The sequence below is a fragment of the Cyprinus carpio genome, chromosome B14 (assembly GCF_018340385.1).
Source record: "Cyprinus carpio isolate SPL01 chromosome B14, ASM1834038v1, whole genome shotgun sequence".
Lineage (NCBI taxonomy): Eukaryota > Metazoa > Chordata > Actinopteri > Cypriniformes > Cyprinidae > Cyprinus > Cyprinus carpio.
This window is the reverse complement of record NC_056610.1, coordinates 23735229-23756269: the sequence shown is the minus strand read 5'-3', so window position 1 is coordinate 23756269 and position 21041 is coordinate 23735229. Positions and strand designations below refer to the sequence as shown.

Sequence of the window (21041 nt, the reverse complement as noted above, 5' to 3'; positions counted from 1 at the left end):
AATCAGTTTCTACCAGCACTGGTCATAATAACCATGTCCTGAACAAATTTTTTTTTATTTATTTTTTTTATAAACCTTAAAGAAATAAAATAGTAAAGGAAATTCTAAGTCTAATTCTAGTTGGTAAGTAATCATTTTAACTGTTTGCGAACAGTAAGTTACTCTAAAAAAAAAAAGCAATTAATTACTAGTTACTAGTTACATCTTCAACAGTGTAATTAGATTACTGTACAAATTACTCTCTCCAAAAAGTATTTCATTACTAATTACTTTCTAAATCATACATCAGCCCCCGACAAGTAACTGATGACTAGATAGACATGAAGCGGTTCTTTTAATTCTTTCAAATAAATAATAGATAACTTCATAAATTATTCTGGTCACTCTTTAGATTATTACCTAATTATTAACTATGACTTTTGCCTCAATATAGTCCTAATTACTGCTTATTAATGCTTAGTAAAGTAGTTGTAAAGTTTAAGAATCGGATAGGATTAAGCCTTTAGAATTAGCTCTTGCAGAATAAGACATTAATATGTGTTTTTCAAGTAATAATAAACAGCCCAGTAATATTCATGTTAATAACCAACTCGTTAATAGTGAGAATTGGATACTAAACTGTTACTGATATTCTTATTAACTCACCAAAGTATTTAAAGTGAGAGGAAGGGTACATTAAAAGCATGCATTTTAAGGTTAGACTTTAAATTTTGATGTTGCATGAGCAAAACACCTACAAAAGATGAGTGTGCATGTTTTCATTAACTCTTAAAGACGCTAACATTTCCCGAGTGTAATTGGATTTGGTTCTGTCTGTGCTTTTTCAGTGTCTCTCGAATCCCAGGAGGCCGCTGTACTCTACCTGCCGTGCGTCATCACGGTGGATGAGATCGTGAACCAAATCGAGGTGGCTGGGTTCAAAGCCGCTGTCAAATCAAAACCTCGCCAGTTAAAGCTTTCAGCAAGTGAAGTCGAGCGCCTGCTCCGTGCTCACAAACCGCCGGAGGAGAAGGTCTCGGAGCCGTCCTCGGACTCCTCCATCACGACAGTGTTTCAGGTGACGGGAATGCACTGCAAGTCTTGCGTGGTCAGTATTCAGGACAATATATCCAAGCTGCCCGGAGTGAGCTCGGTCGTCGTGTCCTTGGAGAACACACAAGCTGTGATTCAACACAACTTGAAAGAAACCTCGGCGGCGGAGCTACAGAAAGCCATCGAAGGCCTTCCTCCAGGGAGTTTTAAAGCAGCTGTCCTCCCAGCTTCCCCAGAGCCGGGCTTCCTCCAGCCGCTGGTGTCCGTCGCAGAGATCCACATCGAGGGCATGACCTGCGGCTCCTGTGTCCAGTCCATCGAGGGCGTGATCTCCCAGAAGAAAGGAGTGAGATCGGCCAAAGTGTCACTGGCCAGTCATCAGGGAACCTTTGAGTTTGACCCTTTAGTGACGACTTCTGAGGAGCTGAGGGCTGCTATAGAGGACATGGGCTTTGATGCGTTTCTTCCTGGTAAGTGCTTCCCTTCTATATGTCTTTATTACCGATAAAGCTCTCCATCGCCCCGATTAAGGCCACGATATCTTGTTGATTTTTCATGTGCAACAATGTCCTCTACTGTCTTTTCCACTGAAACCAGCATCAGTCACTTTTAACTCTGTCCTCTCATGTTCCCAGAGACGAATTCATTGGTGCCTTCGGTGGTCAAAAGCCCGTCGGTCCGGAGCACGTCGTTATCTCCGTTATCTCTGAAAGAGAACGAAGCGGAGAGTGACGCCGAGCCTTCAGCAAACACGATTTCCAAATGTTTTATCCAGATTGGTGGAATGACCTGTGCCTCCTGCGTGGCCAACATCGAGAGGAACCTGAAGAACGAGCACGGTATCCCAAAAACTTACTGATTACAGATTACATGATGAAAACTAGTTAGTAACGTAATCTAAGTTACTAACTTCAGATCATGTATTCTGACTGCTTTTAGATTACTTTTTTAATCAAGCTTGTTTTAAACTTACCATTAAATGCACCACATTAATATAAAAAAGCAAATAGAATATATATATATATATATATATATATATATATATATATATATATATATATATATATATATATATATATATATATAATATATATATATATATATATATATATATACATACCAAAAGTTTGGAAACATTACTATTTTTAATGTTTTTGAAAGAAGTCTCTTCTGCTCATCAAGCCTGCATTTATTTGATCAAAAATACAGGAAAAAACAGTAATATTGTGAAATATTATTACAACTTAAAATAATAGTTTTCTATTTGAATATACTTTAAAAAAATAATTTATTCCTGTGATGCAAAGCTGAATTTTGAGCATCATTACTCCAGCCTTCAGTGTCACATGTAACATCCAGTCTATCACATGATCATTTAGAAATCATTCTAATATTCTGATTTATTATGAGTGTTGGAAACAGTTCTGCTGTCTAATATATTTGATGAATAAAAGGTTAAAAAGAACTGCATTTATTCAAAATAAAAAAAAAAAATTCTAATAATATATATTCTAATAATATATTTTCTTTACTATCACTTTTTATCAATTTAACACATCCTTGCTGAATAAAAGTATTGATTTTATTTTAAAAAAAAGAAAGAAAAAAAAATGACTGACCCCAAATTACTGACCAGTAGTGTATATTGTTATTACAAAATATATTTTAAAAACATAGCTTCTTTTTTTTTTTTTTTTTTTCATCAAAGTATCCTAAAAAAGTATCACATGTTCTGAAAAAATATTAAGCAGCAGAACTGTTTCCAACTTTGATAATGAATCATCATATTAGAATGATTTCTAAAGGATCATGTGATAATGATCCTAAAAATTCAGCTTTGCATCACAGAAATAAATGATAATTTAAAGTATAATAAATTTAAAAACAATTATTTTAACTTGTAATAATATATCACAATATTAAATTTTTTTTCTGTATTTTTGATCAAATAAATGCAGGCTTGATGAGCAGAAGAGACTTCTTTCAAAAACATTAAAAATAGTAATGTTTCCAAACTTTTGACCTGTACTGTATATATTTTGATATCAACATCATAAAATACATTAAACATTGCACCAGGGTTTCCCAAACTGTGCTCAATGTAAGAAATGCAGTGGGTTTCTAATAATTAAATAATTAATTAGTGGGGTTTTAAATCATAAAATGTTAAATAAAAATAATGTAAACACCTAAACACTAAAAACATAAATATTTCGTTTTTTAATATTTTATATTTAATGTAATTACACGAATATAGAAGGTTTATTTGTTTGCCTGCATGTTAATGTGAGCGTTGACCATCAATTATTGATGATAAATTAAATTAGGGAGAATCAATAAATTATGAATAATTTACGTCTATTGTGTGAATGATATGTAATCCATTAAAAAGCAATGGTAAGCTGATTATTATGAGCATTTTAAAATGTATTTAATTTTTAGTATCTGATTACGTAATTCAGATTAAATGCAATCAGTTTATATCCAGCACTGGTCTGATGGTCTTTACAAAACAAAATCATGCTTGAATATAATTGCACTGTATTACATCATAATGATGGTGTCTGAAATGGATCAGAACGAATGTCATAATAATAGTTCGAATGCTTATTTACATACACAAATAGATTAAGATCTGAGGATGGCTGTATTTAATGTGGCATCATGTGTTTTTTCCTCAGGTGTACACTCAGTTTTGGTTGCACTGATGGCCAGTAAAGCCGAGGTTCGATACAGCCCCTCGATCATCGATCCTCAGAGAATAGCGGAGTTTATCCGGGAGCTCGGCTTCACGGCTTCAGTGATGGAGAACTACGACGGCTCCGATGGGACCCTGGAGCTTGTGGTTAGTATGCCCTCAGATCCTATTGTTGATTTTTGACCCAATTTTTTTATTATCAGCAAAGGTTTGTGATGGCGTGTCTGTTTTTAACAGGTCAGAGGGATGACATGTGCCTCCTGTGTTCACAAAATTGAGTCTAACCTGATGAAGCAGAAGGGCATCCTCTATGCTTCAGTTGCTTTGGCAACTAATAAAGCCCACATCAAATATGACCCAGAAGTGACCGGCCCAAGAGATGTGATCAGATGGATAGAGGTGAATTCACTTTCATGTTTAAATTATATTTATTATATGTGTATGTGTGTGTGTGTGTGTGTGTGTGTGTGTGTAGGTGTATTCATTTGGTCAAAGGTTTGTGATAAGTTTGGGTTATTTTATGCTTACTTCATTTATTTGATTAAAAATACAGAAAAAAGGCAGCAATCTTGCAAAATGTTATTACAATATAAATTAATGGTTTCTATTTTAATATCCTTTAAAATATAATTTATTTCTGTGATGCAAAGCTGAATTTCCGTCAGCCATAACTCCAGTCTTCAGTGTCACATGAAACTTTCCTTCAGAAATCATTCTAATATTCTGATTTATTATTAGAATTATTAATGTTGGAAACAGTTGTGCTGCAAATTTTTTTTTTTTTTTTTTTTTTTTGATATTTTTGTTTTGTTTGTTTTATGAATAAAAAGTTAAAAAGAACAGCATTTATTCAAAATATGAATCTTTGCTATCACTTCTTAACAAATGAACATTTTTTTAATTTCTTTAAAAAAATAAAAGGAAGAATAAAAATTTACTGACCCCAAACTTTTGAACAGTAGTGTATGTTGTTAGAAAAGATTTCTATTTTAAATAAACGCTTTAAGCTTTAAAGCTTTTTATTCTTTAAATAATCCTGAAAAAAGTATCATAGGTTCCAAAAAAAATATTAATATTAAATTTCCAGCACTGATAATAAATCATCATATTAGAATGATTTCTGAAGATCATGTGACACTGAAGACTGCAGTAATGATGCTGAAAATACAGCTTTGATCACAGAAATAAATTAAATTTTAATGTATATTAAAATAGAAAAACGTTATTTTACATCATAATAATATTTCACAATATTAATTTTTTTCCGTGTATTTTTGATCAAATAAATGCATCCTTGATGAGCAGAAGGAACTCCTGTAAAAACATAAAAAATTGTTCTGATCCCAAACTTTTGATCGGTAGTGTGTGTATAATATGCAATTTTAAATAGTTCAGCAATTTGATAAGCATAACGTATGATAACCAGTGATTGTTTTCAAACCAAGAGCACTGTTTTTACTTGTCATTCTGAATCAGTTATTTATTAAGATGTGTGTCAGTTCAATATGTTCTGGAACAAAGCTATAAATAATATTATAGGGAACCGCAATAACCATTTTGTAGCATGTGCTCTGACATGAACTTCCCTTTTCTGATGACAGAACTTGGGGTTTACAGCCTCTCTGGTGAAGAAAGATCGTCCTGGGAGTCACTTGGATCACAGCCGTGAGATCCAACAGTAAGTACACGAGCCAATCCGTTCTGGAATAAATGTTTTTAATAACGCTATGAACGTGTTCTTGAAGTGCAGTCTAGTTAGGCAGCTCACTAGGTAGTGATCACAGCTAATGTTGGCATCCTGTTTCCTCACAGATGGAGGAGATCGTTCCTCATCAGCTTGTTTTTCTGCGTGCCTGTCATGGGCATGATGATCTACATGATAATCGTGGATCACCAGATCGATATGTCCCACCACCACAACGCCTCGGCCGAGGACCGAGAGAAGTACCACTCCACCATGTTCCTGGAGAAACAGCTTCTCCCGGGTCTCTCCATCATGAATCTGATCTCGTTTCTCTTCTGTATCCCTGTGCAGGTCGGTTACCTGCCAGTTTGTAGCCTATTAATGCACTTTTCTATGTTTAAAGTGGTCATATGATGTGGTTTTCCTTTCGTTTTGGAGTGTTACAAGCGGTTTGTGCGTAAATAAGATCCGTAAAGTCGTAAAGACTAAATTTCCGTCATGCACTTGAGGTATTCAGCCAATCACAACGCACCGGACAGCCGGCCAATCAGAGCACACCGTGCTTTTCAGAACGACGAGCTTTGTAAAAATTGACGTGTTTCAGAAAGACGAGGCAGAGAGGAGAAACAGTAATGCACAGTATGTGGAAAAATAATGTGTTTTTGAACCACATAAACATATTGCATTACACTGAATACACAAAATAATGTTCTTTTTAGCAACATCATATGACCGCTTTAAGTTCCTCGCTTACTGAAAATATGCCAAGACATTGGAATAAGTGACCCTAGACCACAAAACCAGTCATAAGTGTCAATTTTTCTAAACTGAGATTTATACATCATCTGAATAAATAAGCTTTCCATTGATGTGTGGTTTGTTAGGATGCAACTATTTAAAAATCTGGAATCTGAGGATGCAAAAAAATCTAAATAATGAGAAAATCACCTTTAAAGTTGTTCAAATGAATTCTTAGCAATGCATATTGCTAATCAAAAATTAAGTTTTAATATATTTACAGTAGGACGTTTAAAATATCTTCATGATAATCCTAATGATTTTCGGCGTAAGTGAAAAATCAATAATTTTGACTGGCTGTTGCTTCAAATTTACCTGTGCTACTTAAAATTGGTTTTGTGCTCCAGGGTCACACATACTTTATGAAAGATCTCTTTGTATTTAGTAACCACTCTGGTTTTGTCTGTCTTAATTAGTTTATCGGTGGGCGGTATTTCTACTGTCAAGCCTATAAAGCCGTCAAGCACAGGACGGCTAATATGGATGTGCTGATTGTTCTGGCCACAACGATTGCATTCACATACTCCGTGGTGATTCTCCTGGTTGCCATGATAGAAGGAGCGAAAGTGAACCCCATCACCTTTTTCGATACTCCGCCCATGCTGTTTGTCTTCATCTCGCTGGGCAGGTGGCTGGAGCAGATAGCAAAGGTGAGCAAGCATTTCCAGTTACACGAGCTATTCATCTGCATGCTCGTAATTATTCAGGCATTTAGCAAACACTTTTATCCAACGCGACTTACAAATGAGGACAGTAGATGCAATCAAAACCAGCAAGAGAGCAATGATATGCATCTGCTGTAGCGAGTCTCGGTGCGCTAATGTTTATATGGCTTTGTCTTGAATCGCAGAGTAAGACCTCGGAGGCTCTGTCCAAGCTGATGTCTCTACAGGCGACAGAGGCCACTGTTGTTACGCTGAAGGATGACATGTCTGTGATAAGGTTTGTGCATCTCCTGTGCTGTTAAATTGTTGAATTTCCTATCAAACAGAAAGCACAGCGGACGTCGTTCCACATGTATGACCTCGTGTCTCTGTCTGTCTCTCAGCGAGGAGCAGGTGGATGTGGAGCTGGTTCAGAGAGGAGATGTTGTGAAGGTTGTGCCCGGCGGGAAGTTTCCAGTCGATGGACGAGTGATTGAAGGACACTCGATGGCAGACGAGTCTCTCATCACAGGTTCAAGAGGGCACTTTTCTCTTTACTAATATGAGAGCAATCAGACGAGGAAGGATAATTGTTTTGTGTTCCACATACTAGGGTTGCTTCTCTCAAATTATTGAGCATAATCCTCTGTGATATCTGTGTTTCGTTTTAATTTGCCACTTGTGTTATCTTGCATTTTCTAACAAACATCCACAAGTGTTGCGGTTGCCAGATGTCAAGAGGTTAAATCCCCCCAATAAGTGTTTTTTTTTTTTTTTCTTGAATCGATCCATTGGTATACTTACTGGGGGCTTATAGTTGGAAAGAGTTGAGAATCACCGCCATAGACTTCTGAGGGAGCCAAGTTAGGAAGGTGTGATGTTTATCTAGAATAATTAGTGATATTTGCTTTAATGAGATGTCCGCTGAAATTATTACGTATGTCACTCACTTTGCAAGAAGACCAAAAGCATTCACTGTTTGATTAATTCTATTAGAATGCAATTACAATGACCCTATAATTCAAGTTATGAAAGCAAAAAATAGCTCCGTACATATTTTTTTAAGAATTATATAGTTAACGGGCTCATATGACGATGCTAAAAAGAACATTATTTAGTGTATTTAGTGTAATGCAATGTGTTTACGCTGTTTAAGGTTTAAAAAAACACATTATTTTCCACATACTGTACATTATTGTTGCTCCTGTCGTGTATATTCTTACAAAGCTTATCGTTCTTAAAAAAGCACGGTGTGCTCTGATTGGCCAGCTGCCCAGTGCATTGTGATTGGATGAATACCTCAAGCGTGTGACGGAATTGTTACGCCCCTTTCCATATTTGGAAACACATAGCGTCTCCACGACATGACGGCGGTGGCAAATGTGATTTAATTTTATTTAGTTATACAGTTTAACAAACAAGAAGTTAACATGGAGTGAGTTACATTTTAGACACAATATTGCCTGTTTTTTCTATTTTACCAACGAAAATAGTTGCAATTAAAATCGGAGCAGAGCAACACTGCGTGTTTAGTTCCTGAATCAACCTGTTTTAGAACGAATCATTTAAATCAATGATTCAATGATCCATTCATACAGACAGTTGCTTGCTTCGTTTCTAAATGAATCAGCCGTTTTGAACAAATCATTTGAATGAACGATTCAGTGAATCACTCGTTCAGTCGGGGACTTGCTGCCACCTACTGGTGATTTTAGTGATATTTATTTATCCATCACAGCCCAGCCAAGATACCAGCACAAAAACACACTCAGCAAAGTGTGCAGTGACTGAAATATAGAGTAATAATGATGTGTCTCGTGGTGTAGGTGAAGCTATGCCCGTCACTAAGAAGCCAGGGAGCTCCGTGATCGCGGGCTCCATCAATCAGAACGGCTCTCTGCTGATCAAAGCCACTCACGTGGGCACAGACACCACTCTCTCTCAGATCGTCAAACTGGTGGAGGAGGCGCAGACCTCAAAGGTGCGTCTATCAGCTCAGCATCTGCTATCACAGCATCTCTCTTGAAAATAACAGTTTCTGAATCTCCAGATTAATGTGCATTTATTTATTTGCAAGACTGAGATAGTGGTTCTGCCAGTTGTAATTGCAATTTGAATAAGTTTTAATTAATGTTACTTTCAAACGTGTGAAATTTCTGACAAAGTCTCAATGATAAAAATATATAGCGCAAACCATAGTTGATAAATAATATTTTCTAGTTGCATTGACAGTTGAAATACTCATGCATTTCTACAGTAGGAAAAAAACAAAGCCATCGAAACTATGAAATAAAACAAATAGATTTAGGAATGTTTTGTCGGAATTTTAAAATTTTTATTAAATTTTTTTTAAAAAAAGAATTATAGAAAAAAAAATTAAAACACTTCAATATCTGGTCAAATGTTCGTAAAAAAAAAAAAAAAAAAAAAAAAAAAAAAAAAAAAAAAAATAAATATATATATATATATATATATATATATATATATATATATATATATATATATATAATTTTTATTTATTTACTTTATTTAATTAATTAATTTTGTATGTTTTTTGACTCAAAGGTCAATTGTCCACAACAGTTTCTAAAAGTCTCAATGATTTTATTAGATTTGGATAATTATTTAAAAAAAAAAAATGTTTTACTCACAATTTCTACCTGATGAAATATTTTAGAGGATGCATAAACAGAGAAGTGTATATTCATTAAAAAATGTTCAGGTAGTTGTTATCAAAGTACATTACTTTTCCAGGTCTAGAAATCACACTTTTAAAATTGGCCTTCCTCATATATTAAGGTTTTTTCTAGCTTTGACTTATTTTAAATAATTACAATAAATATATGTAGATTTTTGGTTGTTTTACCATTTGTTGTTTTTGTTAATATATAAGCTTTGTGTTATTTAAAATAATGTAATGAGGCCCCAGCCCCTGTTTGGGAAGCAGTGCTTTAAATCAAAAAGTTTTTAATTTTTAATAAGAAACAAACTCAGTGACGTGTGTCCACACATTTTTTGTCCAGTATACTGGATCTGCATATCTAACCGTTGGCCTTCACAAAACCTTTTAAACTTTCCGATCTCAGGCTCCCATCCAGCAGTTTGCGGATAAGATCAGCGGCTACTTCGTCCCGTTCATCGTTGGGGTTTCCGTCCTGACTCTCGTAGCCTGGATTCTGATTGGATTTGTGAACTTTCCGCTTGTGGAGAAGTATTTCCCTGTGAGTGAAGCTTTCTCTGTAGATGTTCATTTAGGGTTGAGCTAGGATGCAATTTTGGAAGTATTTTATTTTTTCTCTAGACTTCAATCAGTCAAGGTTGCTTCAGGTTTCAAGCTTTGCTTTTTGATCTTTAGAGTGTTTTTACACAGCACATTGAACTCTTTTTATTTCAGAAGACCTGTTATACATGATCTGTCCCTTTAAAATTATTTATACTTGAGGGTTTAGTTATATATAGTTGATTCATAAAATGCAAGTCAGTGAATGAATGAAAAAGCATATCAAGAAACACAAAATGAATACGCGTGGCTCCTGATGATATATTGAGGTCTTATGAAGCGAAACAATCAGCCTGTGCAAGAAATTGAACATTATTTACAACATTATTATCCTGTGTGTTTTATTCTGTGTCCTAAACTCCTGAAACACTGGTGTCTCATATTTTATGCCTGATGAAGGCTAGTTTATTCACTTTATTTGCTTTAGACACGTAAAACGTCCATGTTTTACATTATGGGGTGCTTTGATAATATAATTGTGTATGATATTATCATTGTGTGATTATGTAAGCAAACCAGAAAAAGAACCGGTTCATTGAAAATAATAAATTTCACAGTTTCTCTGAGGCTCTGGATTACAGATAATAATGCTGTAGGCCTAAATAATGTTCAGTTTCTTGCACAGACCAATCGTTTCGCTTCATAAGACCTCAATATATCGTCAGGAGCCACAGGGATTCATTTCGTGTTCCTTAATGTGCTTTTCTTTAATTCTCAATTTAAATTGTATTTCACTTGCATGGTCTGAGGATGAATAAATCACCAGCAAATGTTCATTTTTGGCTGAACGATGCCTTTAATGCTAGACCAGGTTTGTGTTTTTTCATAGAAACACTTTGAAATAGTGACCGTTTCTCTCTGCAGGGTTATGATAAGAGCATCTCTGAGGCGGAGGCGGTCATCCGCTTCGCCTTCCAGGCCTCCATCACGGTCCTCTGCATCGCCTGCCCCTGCTCTCTGGGTCTGGCCACCCCGACGGCGGTTATGGTGGGAACCGGTGTAGGAGCCCAAAACGGGATCCTCATTAAGGGAGGAGAGCCGCTGGAGATGGCACACAAGGTCAGAGACGGCCCGCTGATTTTAAAGCTCCCGCCGTGTTGTTGTGCAGAGCTAGACCTTTTTATAAATCCATCTGTGCGTTCAGATTCAGACTGTGGTGTTTGATAAAACCGGCACCATCACGTACGGCGCTCCCAAAGTGGTGCAGGTGAAGATGCTGGCGGAGGGGAACCGGATGCCACGCTCCAAGCTGCTGGCGATCGTCGGCACTGCTGAGAATAACAGTGAACATCCACTGGGTGCTGCCATCACCAAATACTGCAAACAGGTCAGTATGACTTCATGGTGTGGTGTTTCTTTACTTACAAACTGTGGTGGGGTTAACAAGTTAAGCTAAGGGATAGTTCACCCAGCAGTTGAACACAAAAGAGGATATTTTGAAGAATGCTGTCAACCAAACAGTTTCTGGTCCCCATTGACTTCCATAGTATTTTATTCCAAACTATAAGTCAATGGCTACCGGCAACCGTTTGATTACCAACGTTCTTCAAAACATCCTCTTTTGTGTTCAACAGAAAAAAGAAGCAAATACAGGTTTGGAACCATTTGAGGGTTTGTAATTGGTGTTAATTTTGGGGTGAACTGATCGACATTAAATAAAATATATTATGTAAATAAAATGCAACAGCTGTGCTACATCATTTAAGAAAACAGAAAAAGCCGTAGTTTTTAAAACAGTAGATTTTATTATGTAATTATTAAAATTTTTTATTTACTGATAAATATCATTTTAATTTGCAAAACATTTTAATTTCTAAAATTATTGCCTGTTGAAATATAAACTTTACTGGAAATATTATAATACATGAAAATATATATTACATTTACTTGTCTTTATATTTAAAAAAAAATACAGTACATTTTAAGAAATAATTATCTAAACAAAAGTGTATCTACATGCAAGACTAGAGTCATTAGATGTCTTTTTTACTTTCTGTTTATCAAAGAACATTGATAATAATCAGAAATATATCTTGAGATTTCTGAAGGATCATGTGGCACTGAAGACTGGAGCAATGATGCTTTGAAAAAACAGAAAAAAATACATAAAATATATTCAAATAGAAAACAGCGATTTTAAATTCCAAAAATATTAAATTTTTACTGTGTTTTTGCTTGCCTTGCTGAGCATAAGAAACTTCTTTGAACTTTTAAACAGCAGTGTATGTAAATAAATAAAGTATATATATGTTGTGTCTGAACAAGTGCAGAATGTTTCAGTACAGCTTGTTTTTTGGGTGTTTTGTGACCGTTTTAAACATCAGTGCTTGATCTGCATGAGAGTCTGTTTTTGGCGTTTGGATTCAGTGTCTCTTCTGTGTTCAGGAGCTGGGTACGGAGTCTCTCGGCACCTGTACGGATTTCCAGGCCGTGCCGGGGTGTGGCATCAGGTGTCTGGTCAGTAACACAGAAAACCTGCTGAAGAGAGACGACAGCGACAGCGAGGAGAACCAGCGCAACGCCGTCTTGATCCAGATCAGTGATACCAGAGCGCACAGCAGTGACCACCCGCTCATCATGGACCCGCAGCCGCTCAGTGAGTGTCACGTGACCGCTTCTGCAGGATCCCATTGGCTGCAGGCTGGAAATAAATACAAATCTGAAAGTTCTGGGTGTGATGGTGTGTTCACACCAAACTAGGGTTGGGTTTCGAAAACCGGTTCCATTTTTGAATGCCCAAGAACTGGGTATTCGATAAAAAGCGTGCATTTCAGTTCTGCTTAGATCTGCGTGCGTTCGTGTTAAAGAGACAGCAACCTATAAACGCACAGCCTGACATAAATGTTAATCAAAGAACAAAAGAAAATCATTCACTGATCTTGACCTAAATATATATATATATAACAACTTTAATTAATCTATATTTTATTTATGAAAGGAAAACTATGTTTCTGTACCTGAAATTTGGTTCAGTTGGTTCATTTATTTATGCTATTAATTGATTCGTTTGTTCCTATTTTATTACAGACTGTTTACTTGTCTTTAACACTTTAATATTTTAAATTTAAATTAATCTAGTTGTTTTTGCTCTGGTATTTTTTTTAAAAAGCATAAGCAAAATTGACGGAAAATGTTAAAGTGCCCCTATTATGGGTAATAAAAGACTCATATTTTAGTTTTGTGTGTCTACAACAACAGGTTGACATGCATGCAAGCTCAAAAAAACCTTTTTTTTTGTCTTATAATATGCATTTATTTTTACCTTACTTGCTCAACGACTCCCAAACGATTCGCTCAACGATTCATTTTTTGGTTCGATTGGTCTCATTTTCATTTAATTTCGCCTGTAATGCCTGATAAAGCAGCGTTTGTGAGCGCAGTGCTGCTTTGCTTACAGCCGTTACCGGGGAAACCGCTAGGGATTCGTTTTAAAAAACGACTCGTTTAAATGATTCAGAGTCGACTCTTTCTTTTGAGGGACAATAACTTTATACAGGGTGCACTTTCAGATTTAAAACTTTGCAGGATGTTTTCATTCACTTAGAGCTGTGCTACACGCTGCATGAAAGCTGATTTTCAAAAATCTGTAATAGGGGGACTTTAAAATCTAACGCAACCTCTGGTGTGAACACACCATAATGCTTGTGTTTGTGGTTTCAGCTGTAGTGCAGACGTCCTCGTTCACCGTGCTGATAGGAAACAGAGAGTGGATGAGGAGGAACGCGCTGCAGGTGCGAGCAGATGTGGACGAAGCCATGACGGAGCACGAGAAGAGAGGACGCACTGCAGTGCTGGTGGCTGTGGACAGTGAGTGAGACGACCTTTTGAAAATACCTTCAAAAAATGATATATGACTTTTTTTTTAATCGTTTTGTTTTCATCAGCATGGGTTTGAAAATCATATTTCACTGGTTTGGAGAACTTGATATGAATTTGCAATAATAGACCTACAACTTGTGGTGAGAAGCAGCAGCAGACATCCAGAAGTGAGCAGAGAAAAGCCACTCCTCTCAGAAAACATACAAATAAAGATAATTTTAGATGTTTAATTTCTATTTGGAGCATAGGAATCGCTAGAAGAGGGCTTAATGAACTCATCTTTGTGAAAACTTCACATTCGACCAAAACTGATATTTTTCACTTGTGTCTGTAACTCAAAATTAAACCGTCACGGGTCACATATGTGTCTAGTTTACTAATAGTCGTTCCTTTACACCATTAGTCGATTAATCGCATGTTTAGACCTGTATTAAACCATAATAAGCTTTTAGACTTTTCCGCAGTCTTGCACACACATAACATTTAGAGAGAAATGCACCTTTCATATGGATTATTTGTTTTTGATTTTAATTGTTTTGTTTAAAAATAGACGTTTTATTCATCATGATTGTTGTCACCTCAATTTTTTATTTATTATTTTTTTTTACATTTATTGCACTTTCACTTAAGCACAAATCAAGTGGATGTCGATGCATGTTTGCTCACAGATTTAGTCGGAGCAAAAATGCAAACGATTGTGTGTAAGAAAACAGACTGGCTGTATCACGCTTCCTTTTGTGCAGAATATCTCAGTAGAGATCTCTAAACTCTAACTTAAACTTGGTGTTTTCAGATCATCAGCACCTTTTTTATTATGTAGAGAGAGCATGTAAGAGTGGTTGCCAGATTGGGAAAATAAAGTACACCGATGGGCAGAACCTGATTTAAATTAAGAAAAAAACAATGAATGAGGAGTTTAAACTCTTAACATCTGGCAACCGCAACCAAGACATCTTGTGGAGGCTTGTTACCAATTCAAAATAATGAAATGTTTTCAGGATAAATAACCAGTGGTATCTCAGAAGATTATGGTTTACAAATCAGAAAAGGGCAAAAATTGTGATCATACTTTAAATACAGTTTATCGTGCAGTCCTAGTGGTGTTCATGCGCATTAAACCTTCTCCGTACATTTCTGCCATATGTACATTTACTGACGTAGTCACCACTGATAAGCTACTACTAAATATATTGTAGAAACATATATACTGCTTTGCAACGATTTGTATCGTGAAACCGCTATACAAACAAACTTGAATTAAATTAAACTGACGTACATTTACTTAATTCTGACACGTTTAGTGTCACTTTGAGATGCAGCTTTTAAGAGCAATAATACAGCAACACGGGAAGTTTTTAAATTAAATAAATAATAATTCCATTGATGTATGGTTTGTTAGGAGGACAATATTTGTCTGAGATACAACTATTTGAAAATCTGGAATCTGAGGGTGCAAAAAAATCTAAATATTGAGAAAATCATCTTTAAAGTTGTTCAAATGAAGCTCTTAGCAATGCATATTACTAATCAAAAATTAAGTTTTGATATATTTACAGTAGGACATTTACTAAATATCTTCATGGATCATGATCTTTACTTAATATCCTAATGATTTTTGGCATAAAAGAAAAATCATTAATTTTGACCCAAACAATGTATTGTTGGCTGTTGCTACAAATATCCCCCAGAGATTTAACACTGCTTTTGTGCTCCAGGGTCACAAATGGAGGTTAATTAATTGCAATTGGTTTCCTTTTTTAGATGAGCTTTGTGCAATGGTGGCCATAGCAGACACGGTGAAGCCTGAAGCCGAGCTGGCCGTCCACACTCTCACAGCGATGGGGCTGGAGGTGGTGCTGATGACGGGAGACAACAGCAAAACCGCCCGAGCCATCGCTGCCCAGGTACAGCACCCTTTAACACTCCCTTCACTGATAATTGTTCCCTCGGGGCAGTGATTGTGTAGCAGCTGAGGTTGTGGGGTTTTCCAGGTGGGCATCAGGAAGGTGTTTGCAGAAGTCTTGCCGTCTCACAAGGTGGCGAAAGTGGAGCAGCTCCAGCTAGCGGGAAAACGCGTGGCCATGGTGGGCGACGGAGTGAACGACTCGCCGGCGCTGGCTATGGCAGATGTGGGCATCGCTATAGGCACGGGAACCGATGTAGCCATCGAGGCAGCCGACGTGGTGCTCATCAGGGTATGGAGACTAGGGCTGGGAAAATAAATCGATGCATTGCATTGTGAACCGAGAAATAATCGATTCGGAGATTTTCCGAATGCTAGGGATTCAGACAACAGTTTGATCGCAACATAATCATTGCAGTTAATAGTGTTCACCGTCTGTTTGATTACATGATATTAATGAATTGAATGCAATGATAAGGCTTTGTCTGTGCTCTTTTCATTTAAAATGAGAGGCAACCACTGCATTTTAATCACGATCCAAACAAAGGTGATGCATGCATGCAACATGAGCAGTTTTTAATCTTAATTAGATTGTATAATTTCGAAATTTGAAGCAAAAACAGAATGGTCTTGTACTTGGATGTTAGAATATATAAAATAGTATAAAATCTGCCTGTTTGAGATTTTAAAAAAATTAATTTATTTCTTTATTTGTACAAAAGTAGCGTTTTTAACCATTTGTAGGACTAGAAAATTAACCCAAACACAAAACTGTATGGTTTAGATCAACATAAGGTTCTTAAGATGACACTTTTTGATTCATCTGTGTATTTTTATTTTTTTTTTTTTTTTTAGAATGATCTTCTCGATGTTGTTGGGAGTATCGACCTTTCTAAGAAGACAGTGAAAAGAATCCGAATCAACTTTGTATTTGCACTGATCTACAATCTTGTGGGGATTCCCATCGCTGCAGGTAAGAACCACTAAACCGAATAAGATTAAAAAATATTAAATTATATCAGTATTATTGGCGCTTTCCACAAACAGGGTACAGAATAGAGCCTGAAATGTGCATTTTCTACAAACCTTCAGAAAGTATTGGTCATGTTGAACTAATTATATTATATTAACTATCATATTTTCTATTCATCCAATTGTTCGAAAGTTTGGGGTCGGTAAGGTTTTTAATTATGTCTCTTCTGCTCACCAAGGCTGCATTAATTTGATCAAAAATTCAGTAAAAACAGCAAAATATTATTACAATTTAAAATAACTGTTTTCTATGTTGATGTATTGTAAACTGTAATTTATTTCTGTGATTAAAATCTGAATTTTCAGCATCATTACTGCAGTCTTCAGTGTCACATGATCTTCAGAAATCATTCTAATATGCTGATTTTTTAAATTTTTTGATGAATAGATAGTTGAAAGGAACAACATTTATTTAAAAGTGAATTTTGTTACATTATTAAAGTCTTTACTGTCACTTTTGATCTATTTAATGCATCCTTGCTGAAAAAAAAGGCTGACTGGATTAATTTTCCCCTAATGTTTTACAATTCTTTTCCCAATAGAATAAAACAGGACACGTCAATGAAACAATATCGTACAAGTTTTAGTTTGTAGCTACTTTTCTTTGAAGGTCAGTATTATGTTGGATAATAATGTATCAGTTAGATCTCACAGCAAAAAGCACGGGATTTATGCCTCCAATGCCTTAAAAAGTATCCGGACACTAATCTGAACATGTGTATAATATGGGATGCTGTTGTGTGCAGGTGTGTTTATGCCGGTGGGTTTGGTGCTGCAGCCCTGGATGGGCTCTGCTGCGATGGCTGCGTCCTCCGTGTCTGTAGTGCTCTCCTCCCTCTTACTCAAATGGTACACCTCTCTGATCTTTAACAGTTCGATTTAATAAACATTTTGCATGCTTTAGTAACAGGCTTTATTATTTTGAACTATGAGTTTCACTTTGTAGTGTATGTTTTAGGTTTAATAACTTGAAAAGTAAATTAAACTTGAAAGTAATTACTAATCTGATTACTTTTTTTAATGCAGTAATCAGTAGGGCTGCCCCCTAATAATCAACTATTCGTTAGTCGACCAGAAGAAGCTTGGTTGACTGAAATTTCATTAGTCGCTTAGTCGCAGAAAAAAAAAAAATCCACAGGCGAAGTCACGCAGTCTGTGACTAGCAGATTTAATAATGCAGTACATCAGGCAGGACATCCAAACAATCATTAATCAACCTCAAATATGGCTTGTCATCTGTAAAGATTCTGTTTATTTGTGTGCACTTACAATATCGTGCTTTTGTAAAATAATGAAAATGCGCTTTCTGCCGTCTCGGTCTCTGTGTACTTAAGCGGGGAAACTCCGTGTATATCTTTGCCTTACAGACATTAAAAAAACATATCTATACAGAGAGAGATGTCTCCTTTCAAATGAACCAATTCAAATGAAAAAACAAATATTCTCAGACTATGTGATCTGTATGAAACTACTACTGAGAAGATGACGAGTCAGTGTCGGTGTCTCCGACAACAAAACCGAAAACAAAGAGCACACTAGCTTATCAGTGAATTATTAAAATGTTAATGCAGTCACCTTACTGTTTTTCACTGACACATTAATAATCATTACTTCTGCCGGTGCGCTGTGGTAAGCTTTATGTGTGCGCTTGAGCTCTCATTAGGCTATGTAGGCAATTAAAGGCTCATTTTAATGATTTAAATGGTTTATAAATAAACGTGCAATTAGTCGACTAATGCTTCAAATGAACGACTACTAGTCAACCAGAAAAAAACCTTGTGAAGCGCAGCACTAGTAATCAGTGATGTAATCAAATTACAATTGTAAAGAAGTCATTTGTAGTGGATTACATTTTTTTGAGTAACTTACCCGACACTGGTCTTGATCAGTTTTAGCTATATTGCCCAGCCCTGAACTTGACCCTCGTTTCCTGTTTTTTCTGCTGCTATAATAAACAGAGCTGTGAGACTGTGGAGAGACGCCTGGGCGAGGTGAGAAGACACGGCAGTGTGTGTGGTAGCGTTCACATCGGCATGGGAGAGCTGCGCCGGCCCTCGCCCAAACTCAGCCTGCTCGACCGCTTCGTCAACTACAGCCGGGCCTCCATCAACTCGCTGCGCTCCGACAAGCACTCGATGAACAGCATGGCCCTCAGCGAACCCGACAAGCACTCTCTGCTGGTGGGGGACGCTCACTGCGAGGAGGAGGTGGTCTGAGCTTTACGAGGGGCGTCCCAATTCAGTCGCCTCTGGAGAGGTTTGTCACTGTGATGCTGCATGGATCAGCGTACACAGCTTTGGCTGTCCGGCCGTTCGAGAGGCTCTCCGTTTACATTACGAGTATTCTAGCTGGCCAATTTAAAGGGATAGTACACCCAAAAATGATTTTTAGTCATTTAGTCACACTCAAGTTGTACCTGTATGAGTTGAGTACAAAACAAAGGTATTCTGCATATGTTTGTAACCAAACTGTTGCTTAATGCTATGAAACTATGAAAAAAAAAAATGCTGTGGAAATCAATGGGAACCAGAAATGTTTTGGTTACCAACATTTCCCTGTGTTTAGAAGAACAAAGCAACACAGGTTTGAAACAACTTGAGGGTGAATAAATGACAGGGTTTTCATTTTTGGATGCACTGTCCCTTTAAAAATGACAATCCAGGTAAGGAAAATCAACTACAAAAAGAAACAAAAATCTAAAATCCGTTTTATTTTTGTGAAAACAGCAATTTAAAAGTGATTTATTGTGTTTTATGATCATGATTAAGTGAATATTTATTACATCTTTTATTTATGGTATATTATATACTTTGTTGTGGGACATGAAGGAATGCGAAGATTTCTTTTAAAGGTGAAGAAATGAACTCTACTTTTCATATTTTCCTCAAGTGCTAAGATGCAGTACATTCCAAAGAAAGCAGCGATTGTGATGGGGTCACAAGTTAGTGACCAAAAAAACGCTAAACCATTTTAAGTGTCTTTTAAGATTCAGCATACAGTATTCATTTTATTGTTCAGCAACACTCGAGCTGCCTTTGACACTTTTAAATGTGCATTAGCTCCACTTTAAGCTTTTAAATGTATTTTTTTTTTTTTTTTTTTTAATCTTCATTTGATTTCAAAACCCAGTGGTTTGTGTGAAGTGACAGTGTGATTGAGCGCAGCACATTTGTATACAGCCGTCTGTGCATTAATGCCCTTAACAGATACATAAATATTCAACATGTCGCAGCACGACCTGAATCAGGTTACTGAAATACATTACTAATACATTCTAAGCTTTTCAAATATTATTTAGAAAGTTATTCTCCAAAATATATATATATAAATTTACCCGGCGGAAGTTTTGTTACTGTGTTATTTAAGGTCAATTAAGCGATGCAGTCTTCAAACGAAACAAGTGCACTCGTTAGTAAGTAATGATTAGTTGTTGCTTGTTTTTGCCAAATGTGTTCAAAGTGGAATGACATTGTAAACATTGTGATTTATGCACTTGATTGTTTTACTAAATGTGGTCTGGAATGATTCTTATTGTAGTTTTGCATCTTATTCTTTCAATAAACAGACAGTTTTTAATAAGACAACGTGCATTCATTAAGTACTGTTTTCCGGTGTAAGAAACGATTGTTTATAAGCATTCAGACACTGTTTAGCATAGTTAGTTGATTATTATTATGACTACTAGGCATGTTTCTAGTGCATAAGATAGAAAAGCAAAGCATGCATAAGTAAACAGCTTTTTTTGTCAGACATTCAGATGGATACAATTATTTTTTTTTTAATGCAAAAGCAATAAAAAGAGATCAAAAAATGACATTTTAGCAACACTCCAGATTCAATAATGGCGTCTACTGTCTAATATTGAAACACTTTTTAAAACCATTTTGATTGAGAGTTGTAGACACGCCTTAAAAAATTACTACTTCCATAGTATATTTTTTTTTTTTTCTGTTTTAACTGTTTGATTACCAGCAATCTTCAAAATATCTTCTTTTGTGTTCCACATAAGAAAGCGACTCATACAGGATTGGAAAATGACATGAGGGTGTTTCATTTTTAGGGCTGGGTACCGAGTTCGATACTTTTTAGGTACCGACCGAATTGCCTCGATACTATCGAGTATCGAAAAATGACATGTTGTTCGGTTCCAG

At 36.1% G+C, this 21041-nt stretch overlaps 1 protein-coding gene across 1 annotated transcript in view; it reads left to right on the top strand.

Annotated features, from left to right (window-relative positions):
- Positions 1 to 20471, top strand: part of LOC109052677 (copper-transporting ATPase 1-like) — a 27036-nt gene extending 6565 nt beyond the window's left edge. The window contains exons 4-23 of the mRNA XM_042738663.1: positions 828 to 1502; positions 1668 to 1871; positions 3714 to 3877; positions 3968 to 4129; positions 5332 to 5408; positions 5543 to 5765; positions 6629 to 6862; positions 7063 to 7154; positions 7261 to 7388; positions 8683 to 8837; positions 9943 to 10077; positions 11001 to 11195; positions 11281 to 11463; positions 12522 to 12732; positions 13797 to 13943; positions 15717 to 15859; positions 15947 to 16150; positions 16714 to 16831; positions 17637 to 17737; positions 18834 to 20471. Of these exons, the coding sequence (XP_042594597.1) occupies positions 828 to 1502; positions 1668 to 1871; positions 3714 to 3877; positions 3968 to 4129; positions 5332 to 5408; positions 5543 to 5765; positions 6629 to 6862; positions 7063 to 7154; positions 7261 to 7388; positions 8683 to 8837; positions 9943 to 10077; positions 11001 to 11195; positions 11281 to 11463; positions 12522 to 12732; positions 13797 to 13943; positions 15717 to 15859; positions 15947 to 16150; positions 16714 to 16831; positions 17637 to 17737; positions 18834 to 19106 (3824 nt within the window). The 3' untranslated portion in view covers positions 19107 to 20471. The remainder of the gene's footprint in view (positions 1 to 827; positions 1503 to 1667; positions 1872 to 3713; positions 3878 to 3967; positions 4130 to 5331; positions 5409 to 5542; positions 5766 to 6628; positions 6863 to 7062; positions 7155 to 7260; positions 7389 to 8682; positions 8838 to 9942; positions 10078 to 11000; positions 11196 to 11280; positions 11464 to 12521; positions 12733 to 13796; positions 13944 to 15716; positions 15860 to 15946; positions 16151 to 16713; positions 16832 to 17636; positions 17738 to 18833) is intronic.
- Positions 20472 to 21041: the final 570 nt, after the last annotated feature.